This window comes from Gobius niger (assembly GCF_951799975.1).
Source record: "Gobius niger genome assembly, chromosome: 11".
Lineage (NCBI taxonomy): Eukaryota > Metazoa > Chordata > Actinopteri > Gobiiformes > Gobiidae > Gobius > Gobius niger.
The window spans coordinates 9838741-9850774 of record NC_136862.1 but is presented as its reverse complement, the minus strand read 5'-3'; the positions used below and the strand labels follow the sequence as shown (position 1 = coordinate 9850774).

The window sequence follows — 12034 nt, the reverse complement described above, 5'->3', positions numbered from 1 at the left end:
GTGGAACACAAAAAATCACATTTGCCGTTCCTAACTCTAATCATAACCCTAAACCCTAAGTCCCTTATTGGTTAAACAGCAAGTAACAGGTTAAACACAGGCTTGTCATTCTGACCTCCACGGGTTTGTCTGAACATTTGCAACATCGTCTTATTTTATTCCTTTTGCTATTTTTATTTATTGACCTAATCTAAATAATGGAGCTGGACCTAAGGGTGGGGTAGAAACAATCACAACTCAACCTGGCCATACCTCATTTGAACGCTCAGACCTTCCAGAATCCAGTCTCTGAACTCTGATTAGAGACAAGAGGTGCTGTGGTTTTGGTTGCAAGTAAATGAGTAAATTAGAGAGAATTCTTTTATGTTTACTGCACACTGATTTTGGCCGTAGGATTTGGAAACCCATAGTGTGGAACTCACTCGGTTTTCTGATTGGATGATTGGACCAAGAACCAAAACATAAACAACTTTATACATAATGTCAAGCGTAATCTTTCGGAGCCAAAGCCAGGACAGAAACTTGAAATATCCGACGTAAAATATAAACCGCAAGAACAAATCTGTGAACCACTGCTATAGACGACGAGTGCATTAAAGTGTACGATTTCTTCTCAGTTATTTTATCCCTTTTAGTCAATACATATATTTATAGATGCCTGTTTGCTATTCAGAGTTGTTGGCTCTGGGCTACAATTACCAACACAATACTCCAGCCTATTGCTATACTTTCTTGACTTTAGATTGAAGCTTTTCCGTGCATATTGGCACATTAATTACATTTCAATAGATTTCTCTGCAGGTTTGACTTATCAGGATGACAACAGCTTCTCGGATGAATGAAGTGACAGCAGTAAATTACTTGTGTTGGCAAAGGAAACGCCCGGGGGAACTGGCAGACGCAGCGGAGGCACCACTTTTTCATCTCGCCTGTCAAATATTGTAAGTCTCTACAATGAATGCACTAAAAACAGCATTACAGTCCCTATAGTTTCTGCTTTGTTTTCCTGTCCTGCTACATTGTCACTGTAAAGCAGGGGCCCAGAGTGGAGCGTTTTACGACATAAAACATTCCACTTTTATTCTTTGGCTTTTGAGACAGGTTGAATTATGTGGTCCTTTGCGTCTTTAAATGTGTTTTAATGTTCATCCTTTATTGGATCTTTACATTAAACTGTTCTTAGCCACTATGTTCCATTTATTGTTGTATGTAATGTCCTATATTTTGCAGCTTAATACTCGTGGGTAGTTTGACTGACTTTTATGAACATATGAATATATACAAACGCTATACATGCCTTTCAGTCATGTGACTTCTGTTGTTATGGCGGCCATTTTAAATACCAAGTAGAATTATGCTTTAGTACAACATGTAACAATATATATACTGAAAATGAAAGACAACTGATTGACAGTGGCATTTTTATGTAGTCGTAATCATTGCTCAAGAAGATAACAGTAAAAACATGCGAAGAAACCAGTGTAATCAAGATGTTAGCGTGCTACTGGTTAGCATTTAGCTTCATCAGCTCTGACCTCTCCAAGAGAAAGCCCTGAACAACAAACATCTAGCCTTTGATACAATATGTGACAGAGGTCAGAGCTGAGCTGTTACTTTGGTATTTCCTTAGTGTTAGATGTAGCCACACATGTGTTTATCATGTTGAAGCCATTGACAGTTGATTGATGACAGTTGCTAACCGGTAGCATGCTAATGTCTTGAGCAGCTTAAAAATTGACTCAGACTGAGACTCTGTTGACATGACAAACTATACAAATCACAGAGGATGGTTTTCTGTTCCCTCTTTGATGTGTTCATTTAGTCTGAGGAGTGAAGCAGATCTTAAGTAAATCCCGCTGAAGCTCGACAGACAGAGCTGCTATGTCTGTGCCACATTTGCTGGTTATATCAAATAAACGTGCGTCTCTGGGGCCGTGTTTTAACTGTTTTCTTCTTCAGCAATGATTACGAGTACATAAAAATGCCACTGTCAATCAGTTGTCTTTCATTTTCCAGTCCACCTGCAACAAACAAGAGAAAAGAAAATAATGAATGGAATTGTGTAGTGCAGTTGTGCCCAAAGTGCGGCCCAGGAGCCAAATTGGATTGGCCCACATTGCAATGCCAGAGGTTATCCTTTTTACCTCAAATTTAATAATTTCACATGATTAAAGCATCAGAAACTGAAACCCTTTATATACAGACAGACCTCTTAACCCCCCACCTTGACCATTTCGACTTTACCCAAATCTAAAAGCTTCTTGAAAAAAGCGTCAAATTAGTGACAAAACAAGATGTAAATGAGGATGAAAATGCAGCAAAAAAAAACAAAACAGGCGACAAACACACAGCAGAAAAGTGATGAAAAAGCGACAAAAAAGCGACAGAAATGCTACAAAATAAGCAGCAAAAACAACAACAAAAAAAGAATGAAAAAGCAATTAAACCGTTACAAGAAAATGACGACAACACGACCAAAAAGCACCAAAAATACGACAAAAAAGTGACGACAATGCGAGGAAAATATCTTAAATCAGTTTTGTTGGTCTTAGCTTTCAAATGAGGCATTTCTCTGGCCTAGAGGCTGCAAGCTCCAGTCGAGAAGCTTTTAGATTTGGGTACAGCTGAACTAGAGAAACTGTGCTCGGTTAAGGGGGGTTAAGAGGTTAAGGTTCCAAGCATAAATAAAAGGTAAGATCGGTGAACAGTTAAATGTCTCTTAATTGAACCACGTTTGAATGCACTGACCACCAAACCCTCAAATACAACTGGTGAACTATAACAAGATGAGAGTACATGATTATGCGGTCTGTGGAATTCCCATTGACAGTGGATTCAATGGGAACTCCTACACAGGGAATTCTGTGGCCTCTTCTGTGATGGCGGCCTCTGACCACTAGATGTCAACAAAGTCATAAGCAATGAAATCAAAACCACACAGTAGGACAAAGGCAACAAGTGGATAGGTTAGAATGGAATAAATCCCCACTTTTGACTGGAAATCGGGAATCTGACGAGTAGTTCTTACCAGTCAGTGGGAGTTTATTTGACTCGATCTTGCAATATTGTAACTTTTCCTGAAAAAAGAGCGTTCCCTGACCGGGAATCGAACCCGGGCCGCGGCGGTGAGAGCGCCGAATCCTAACCACTAGACCACCAGGGAGCGACATACAGGGAGAAGTGACTTGATCTGAAATAGGATGGACAAATTAACAATGTTGATAAAAAGTTTTGTGTATTATGTCCCTGTGTATCCATCTGTTTCATAAGCGATCATAAGTATCATAAAAACATTCTAATCAACAGCAGCCACACCAGTGAAACATTGCACGACGTTGAGGCTATAATTAAAACACAAGCTTATCGCGTAAATGTTTTGATGTGTCATTTAAAACATTAGAATTATTTCAGCTCAGTGTGTGTGTTTATTGTTTATTCATTAATACAAACCTCATGATGACAAAATTCGTCCACGTGGGTCAAACGAATATCTCAGAGACGTGTTGAGTTGAGGGACAAATGAAATGCACCCGCCATTTCAGTCCTTTTAAATGGTGATTTAAAGGCAGCAACAGCGGGAGGCGCTGTAATAACTGGACTGAGTTCAGCGTGGGAAACAAATAAAAAAAAACAGCATCAAGTAACACGATCTTAACGAAAGTGAGAAAGGTTGGACTTCAAAATAAAATATGCGAGATCTGGTTTCTATTGTATTTAAACAATGACTTGATCAAACACCGCGGCAGAGCATTCTGTTTTTATTCCCATATAATGATTATGTAATCGGAACACTCACCTTCAGTGGGATTAAGCTGAATCAGAAAGTACAACATCACTCTGTGTCTTTACTTTGAAGAGTCACACTTGAAAGAGTCGTCTCCTTTCCCGTCTGTGTGGCCAGGGAGAATGTGAAAAAGACTTGTACGGGAAGAGGAGAAAAGACCGTAGACGTGCGTGGGTGCGATTTAAACATCTGGGTTCGTATCTTTTGGTCCTAATATCTGTCTATGTCTTACTGATGATGGATTATTTGTTTTACACATCATAATGCCATGGCTGTGTCTGTTTTACGCTCGTTAGCTTCACGGCTAGAGCTAGCCTAGCAGAGACGTAGCGCTGCCGCCGCCGTCTCATATCCACTCTGTCTCCTTCTCTTGTCTCAGTGTTCTCAGGTGGCACCGAGCCTTTGGATTGACATCGACAACAAGACCGCTCTTTTGGATCTGGTACACTTTCTAGAGGGGTCTGTATTCATTCGAGGCGATAAAAATGTCTGGACAGAGCATTACGGACCGGATAACCGCAGCTCAACACAGTGTCACCGGCTCGGCGATTTCCAAAACTGTGTGCAAGGCGACCACTCATGAAATAATGGGACCAAAGAAGAAACATCTGGACTGTAAGTACACGTTTTAAATGTCTTCACCTGTTGCTCACTTTACATTTATCCGTGATATCACAAGCTGCGCACGAATTCGTAATGAATGCTATAGTTATGGATATGAGGCCTGTGGGTACATTTACACGAGCAGCTGTGCAGTGATGGGCTGTTTGTGGAAACAATGCATGCACCGCTATCACTGAAATACTGGGGGCTAAAAGGGATTTTCAGAAAGGCAGCTAACCAAGAATAACATGGTTTTAAGTTGGAATGACAATGATGTGATGAATGAATGTCTGTATTATTCTTCTGCCAAGCACAGATGTCCTTCTCTGCATTGCAAACGTGTCATAATCACGATCAATCTGTGGTGTATGTTGTGAGTGTTGGTGATGTGCATTGTAGTGTGTGCGTTTTAATCTATAGCTAGACAGAAGATCCTGTGTAATTTAAATAAGTTTCCTGTAAAAAAAAATCACAGACTGGCTCATTTTATCTATGTCAAAAGCAGCAATTGCTTTGCTTCTTTTTCAGGAAGTGCATGTGTCGTGGACTTTGGCACTGAGCTTTATCAACTACTTTTCTCTTGTGCGACAACATGTACCCTCGTTTCAGGGCAGACTTATTCTGGACGTCAATCTACTATTCATAGACTTTGGAATTTCTTATCTGTAGTCGTCAATATACCATGTATTTACTTGCCTTATGTTCAGTTGATGTTTGTCGGTGCGCCACAATACGTGTGCCTTATTTTCTCAGTATTTTTCACTTTTCATGACCCGTGTGAAGGTCCACACACTGTCACCCGTCACTCATACAGACTAGCACTGAGGTGGATGACCGCTCAGTTTTCTGGTGTAGAATTTGCCCATTAATCCTCAATATGCTGTTGTTTTGTCCTTATTCTGAGTTATGTATTGTCCATACCAAACAAAAACTGGCTTAAAGTTCAATATCCTCTCCAACAGTATGAATTTACCTTTTCTTCCAGCATAAAACGTTACGGCTTAATTCAGTCGGACAGGCATGATTGTTGTCTCTTCTATTGAAAGGACTTCAAGCTTCAATATTGATATGGCAAGTTTATCGACCTTAGTCTTAACACAAAACTATAATGTGCAACAGTTGTGGGTTTTCTGTTTGGAGATTGTTTTTTAAAACAGAATTGCCCCTTGAGTATCTCAAACTTATGCGCACAACCGTTCCACTCTGTTCTTATTGACTGGTTTGTTGACTTTTCTTCTTCTACCGCTGACTGATCATATTCATATAAAAGCTTGGTCAGTGTGTTGGCATAAATTACTTCTGTCAAAGGAATTTGGGCAAAACGCACACTGAAGTTTTTATACCTGTGTGTGCAGACTTTTTCTCAGCTGTTGTGTGTCTGCCCAGTGACTTTATTGAATGCAGACAGGTGATACCCGGCTCCTCGGTGGTGCCTGTCTGAGCTTCATCTTGGGACACTTGGGCCGGCTGCAGTCTCACTTAGACTCGAGGTATTTAAAGAGGACCGCACGGCAATCTTCTGTTTGAACTCTCCACATAGGCCAGATATAGCCTGTGTGCGCCGGCTGCTATCCCGTCTTCCTCCTGTCTGGATTGCAGGTGAGATACGGCTCCCTGTGCTTCTGCCTCAGAGTTGGAGAGGGGCCTCGTTTGACATTCTTTAGCGCTGGCATGTTAGATTAACTCGGTCACATAACTCCAGGACTATGTGGCTAGCAGACGCAGCACAAATTCAGTATGTTACCTTTTATCATTGTCTACTCACTTCTGGGGAATATATTGGATAATTCAGTGCTGTTATGCTACGAAATATTCAGCAACAAGCATGTTTTTCATGGTGGCTCTGAGTAAGCAGGAAAGATACAAAAAGCAAAAGTTGGATTTTTGGTTATGAACATATAATAAAGACTAAGCATGTTTCTGACTTCATTCATGACAGAAAAAAATATGCGTAAAGTTGTTTCTATTGGGCAAAAGTCCATTGTAGAGGCCTATTTTATTCATGTGAAACTTCTGTTCAGCTTTTATACTTTGGATCTCAAGTTTTCGGATCATAAGACTGTCTTTCCTGGGAAAAAATCTGTATTTTGTCGACTCAGTCTTTAGAGTTTTTCCATTTAGGTAACCGCTCATTTGTCTCATTTGTTTCCTGCCTTTTTGACCTAAACTCTCTTGAATGTGTAAAGCACTTGACGAGTGGCTCTTTAAGCACTGGCATTAAAAACAAATTTCCTACAGCAGGCAATACAGTAAGTTGCCCTCTGTAGCTGCCGTTGTCTAGATTTTTTTTTTTTTTTTTTTAGCATTCAAACATTTGGTATGCAAATGGTATTTGGTTTTGTATCACTGGGCTGTTAATGATCACAGTATGACCCATACAGGTCCTAAAAGCATGTGTAAATATTTCCGCTCTTCACTTGGTGAACCTACCCTGACTCTTGCACGTCAACAAAGCCTCCTCTGCATCTTTGCCCAGCTCATTTGCACACTGTTAGCCTGTGCTCTTATTGAGAAAGGCCCTTTTGCTCCACTCTCTCAGCCACACCCAGGTACAGTTGTAAGAGCCAATTTCAGGATCTTTCAATGTTTCCATTCACGTCTCACCTGTGTAGGGTTTGATGACTGAGCTGTTTTTTCGAGGGTTGTCGACTTTCTTCTTTAACCAGACCTTCCTTCTTTCCCCTTTTTAACATGTGTGATAGTATTTAGATGGTATGTACTTGAGCGGCATGTTCTTTGCATTACTACTTACTCTATGTAAGTGAATTGGCAGGTTCTGGTCATTCAAGTATATTTCATGACTGTGTTAACCTGGGTATGACATATCGATTCAAATCTTAAAATCACAATGTTTCAGCCAAAATAACTTTCACCAGCAAAAGGAAAGGTGGCCATTGTCAAACATTGTGTTACTACTTTCATAGAAATAACATTACTTGGATAATGTAATTGAAAAGTAAGCGGAGGAAGAAAGTTCAGGAAATGTAAGGAAAATGAATGGCCCAGAAAGTTTCTTAAGAGGAAGACCCAGTCAGAAAGTGTCAGCCTCTTCTTTACCTGTTGTCTCAGCACCCCAGAGTTTACCAGCTCATCTCCGCACAGGCGGCTCCAAAAGACTGCTTGACACTCGCTTTAAAGTGCAGGCATTTTGTCATTATCTCAAGCACATCTTTATCTGACACTTTGTTGGTTAAAAAATACAATATTGATCTAAAACAGCTAAAACAAAATATCAAGTAGCTTCACTTCCTGATTGTCCAGGCGATCTCACCACAAGCCCCTCCCACTCCCCTTCACTGCAAAGCTGTTTCTAAAAAGAGGGGTAGGAGGGTTAGACCAGCGGCCTCGTTGCTGTTGTGAACCTATGGCGAGTATTTTTACTCTGCGATGAAAGGAGTAAACTTTGCAAGAGGTCAAGAACTGACAAAAACATTTCCTGGATACACAAGACCTCAGGGGGAGCTTTCTTTGAGCTCAGCGTTAATATTGCCACTGGGGAAGATTCAAAGATTATTAAAAAATGCGATGGCACTCCAGATATGTTTTTGATGAGACATTTGTATTCTATTGAAAACATGCCTGAAATCTCTAAAAAGTCAATTTCGCGTAATACTTTCACAGACAAAGATGTAGTCAGAGATACTCATGCCACTGAAGAAAGGCCTACGGTGTCTCTTTTGGAATATGTTACACTGTATGTTCAGGCCTTTAGTCTCTGCTATTTCAGCAGATCTTGGGTACCCTAGACTTGAACAATGTGTTTATGTCCCTGTAGAAGTCCTGCCCGTTTTAATCTGCAACCTCCTGGACTAGTTATTTTTTCAACAGAACTGAAGCTGATATTTACAAAAAACAAAACACTATGCAAAGTTTGGGCACCCAGGCCAATGACTTCCTAACATTTGCTGACCAATATAGGTTAAGTGCTTTGTCATTGTACAATTATGCAACAAAATGTGTCCTCTGCATTTGACCCATCCTTTGATGGTGTTTGGTTAATTTATAAGGAGCAGTGGGGTGTGTAGTGCCTGGAGACCCATCTCCAGATGTCAAGCCAGGCTCTTATGGTCACTGGACCGGAGGATTAACATATATTATAGCCAATAATATAATGTGCAGCGATATATTATCCATCCCTCCCTATGAAGAACTTTGGGTAACCTTTGCCTGGGCTTTTTGTCCCTGTAGCCTGTGAGTTGCCTTGATTATCCGGAAATGTCGCTGAGCGTTGTCAGCACAGTTGTCAGCACCGCTTTGCCGGCTCCATGTGTTCCTGCGTCTAAAGTGACTGGATTGTAAGGGGATAGACATTTCCTGAAGAAGGAAGTGGCTCTGTAGTTCCTAAAGCGAGCTCTGGATTGCCCAGAGTAAACAGCCAACAGGAAGTCATTACATAAGGCCGGCCCTTCCCACAGCACAGGGGAGCCCATCAGAGGTGAGATCGGCTCAGATGCTTTTGATGCACTTCCCGAAAATGATGTCTGTGATTACATGACTGCGTGACCTCGGAGCCACAGAGCGGAGGAATGTCTTTGACTGTTCTTGCATGTTATCATCATGTTATCCGAAAATCCCTCAAGCTTTCCCAACGACATCAAACTGCTGATTGTGTGGGCGTTATCCACACGAGGAAGTTCTACCACAGATGCATTCTTTGTTGTCAGCATGTGTGTGCGGTTTGTTTTGTCCCAGTCTGATGAAAGTGCCGTAGTTGTCAACAGCAATGACAGAAATAATTTGCCACATTGAGCTCATTGTATTTGTATGAAGACAACTGTGTTTTCTCATAACTCGCTGTGAGGCTTTGAGAGAGGCAACATTTAGAATCATTCAAGTAAAGCATGTCTTTGTAATAAGTGCTGGCTTTTTATCAGTGCAGAGAATGTATTGCATACACAGTCGTAGCAAACTTTGTACTTCCTTTTTGCGAAAGGCTTTACTCATCACTTCCTTTCTCATGTTCTCAGTTGCCCAACAGTCAGCCCCATCTGTGAATGCAGCCATGCTCCCTGAGCTACTTTAATCCCGCTCCCTGTCATGCTACCCCTTTTGGAAATCCTCCATGCAAGCACCACCACAGAACGCTGCTCCTTATAACTAAGCCCTTGTCTGAGTCTAGACAGCTGCCCAGTTTTTTTTGTGGCTTTTTTGGTTCAAGTCACGTTTTCTACTAGTTGTCCCATTCTCTGTTGATATCTTTGCCAGAAATCTGTTTTGTCCATCTCTTGGATATGTTCAAGTGATTCACAAGCATTCAGTTTGGATCACTGGATGATTACGTTTGATTCAATAATGCCATTATTAACATTCTCTCACTGATGAGGCTGAGCTTCACTGGACTTTCTCCATGTCCCGCATTTCAGCTTTAAGTTTTGTCTTCATAATAAAAAGCTCCAAGCTGAGAGCACTTCTGACTTGAGTGACATGAAGCATATAAAAATAGTAGGACTAAAAAGACACCCTGTTTTCATAGAGTGGCTATGCTCTTGTCTATCACTGACTGTTCTTTTTTTGATGCCACAGTTGTGGGGACACCTTGGAGTTTTTAAGTAAAAGGCACATTTTTTGTTACTTTCTAGTCAAATGTTAAGCATTTCATAATTGATAAACACTTGCTCCGAACAAAAATCTGTGACAAACCTCCAGCAGGGTGCCCAAAGTTGATAATAGAAAGATATTTGAAAATACTGGCTCCCCCTTTTTCGTTTTTCACTGTTATATTGCCCATTGTTGGAGCCGCTTCCTTCCCAAACTTACGGTACATGTGAACATAAATAACTGGACTCTGTATGTGAGAGGATATAGTTTGGATAAGAAACATAAATCGAGATGTGGCTGTGTTTTTTCAGCTCTGCAGTGGCCGGCTCAAAGTGTCGTGTCAGATACAGCTTAATAAAGTCTCATTGCCCGTGAGCCTCGGCTTGTCTTACACAGATCAGCCGCAGCGGGAGAAAGTCACTGGTCAAATCAGTACTGGAAGCCGCCACAGCAGAAGCATCTGAAAAGGCTTTTGTTGTCACATGGGTGGCCTATTGTCTATATAAAAAGCAAAAAGGCTTTTGTGTGACAAACAGCAAACACTGAGGAGGATTCATAGACCACCCATGTAAACAGGCCTCACTGGGTCACCACCTCTTACTGTAGGAAACACTGCTATAAACTACAGTAAAGCACGCACTATTCACATGGGCTTGTTCTGTAGTTTATGGTCACACATTACTTTTTACACTTCCAGTATTCGTGCTGCACAGTTAATCAGAGTCTAAAAAGCTGCGATCTGATTGGTTATTTAACTGCAATTATTATGAGATGTCGCAAACTAAAGTTTTACGTCAGTGAGGTCTTATCCCCCTCCACCAAAGTCTTTTCTCTGGTGCAAGTCACAGAGCGAACAATCAGACGTTATCAATGTAGGATTTGTATGAACAGATGCTTTGTTATGTGTGTGCATAGCCTCAACATTTAAAAATGTCTGTTTTATAATTGTTGGCATTATACACCTTGCCCAGGGACAACAGTTGAAAACTAGCTCTGCAGCTAATGCTGACATTTACAGACATGTTCATTAATGGTACTGTCCAGGGCAGGGCGATATGGCCTAAAAACTATATCACGAAATGGAAAAAGAAATATCACGATAACGATATATTTGACGATATAATTGATAATGGACGCCTATTGGGAAGATTAATTCAGTGTACCAAATATTATCCACTCAAGCAGTTTACATCCTTCATTTCATTTTACTTTTTAAGCACCTGTCCCTGTGTTCTGCAGTCAGTGTTTATGCTGCTCTGATGGAGCTGTGCGTAATATCAATTATATCGTGTGGACACAATATTAAAAAATGACATTGCGATAACGATCTGCGATATGATTTGGCCCAACCTTAGTACTGTCCCTGTCAAATAAACTAATAAATTCATAAAAATCTGATGTTTACCCTGTAGTTTACGTTTAGAGGATCTAGTCTTGCTTCAAATGTTAAGAGGCAGATTGATATTACAGGGCCAGTAACGTTCGCACTGAGATCAATCTGGGATTGCTCCAGCTTGAATCGTTTGGAAGAGGATGTGCTTGTGAAGCAGCATTTTGTTTTCAAAAATCGTATGTGTTTGTTGAATATATGACAGCATACCTCGTGCGTTTCCTGTCGTCGCCTCATTGTTAATTGGTTAAAATGTTAAAGTTTCTGTCTTTCAAAATTACCTACAGTAATTAACTGAATCTGAATTTTAATATCATCACAAGTCTTCGAAAGAAAATCTAAAAATGACACCAAATATTGATCATCTTAATCTTTTATCAGTCAGACCAGTGTGTTTGTGTGTGTATTTTTCATACCTGACAGTTTTACTGCTCACTTCCTGCAGTTTTCCTCAGAATGTGGCCACATGATGTTAATGTGACGCGTCTCATCATCTGATTTACTCAGGTTTTGGCACTGCCTCCACCGGTAATAAAATAAAAATTGTAACTTGACATTTCTCCAAAATCTTGCTGTCCTATTAAGTATCTTTATATCTTTTTCCCTCCGTGTCAGGTTGTTTGGCTGTAGACCTGTCCATTAAAAAGGACCATGCCTATCATTGTGATTGACCATAGATTTCATTATGAACCAATTAGAGCTCGATTAATTGCTCAGCC

At 40.6% G+C, this 12034-nt stretch overlaps 1 protein-coding gene across 19 annotated transcripts in view; it reads left to right on the top strand.

The window, feature by feature from the left end:
* Positions 1-3864: 3864 nt before the first annotated feature.
* The window catches only part of picalma (phosphatidylinositol binding clathrin assembly protein a), a 32992-nt gene continuing 24822 nt past the window's right edge, over positions 3865-12034 (top strand). For all 19 annotated transcript variants that reach the window (XM_079565630.1, XM_079565628.1, XM_079565635.1 and 16 more), the window contains exons 1-2: positions 3865-3977; positions 4164-4399. In XM_079565630.1, coding sequence (XP_079421756.1) covers positions 4270-4399 — 130 coding nt within the window. In that variant the 5' untranslated portion in view covers positions 3865-3977; positions 4164-4269. The remainder of the gene's footprint in view (positions 3978-4163; positions 4400-12034) is intronic.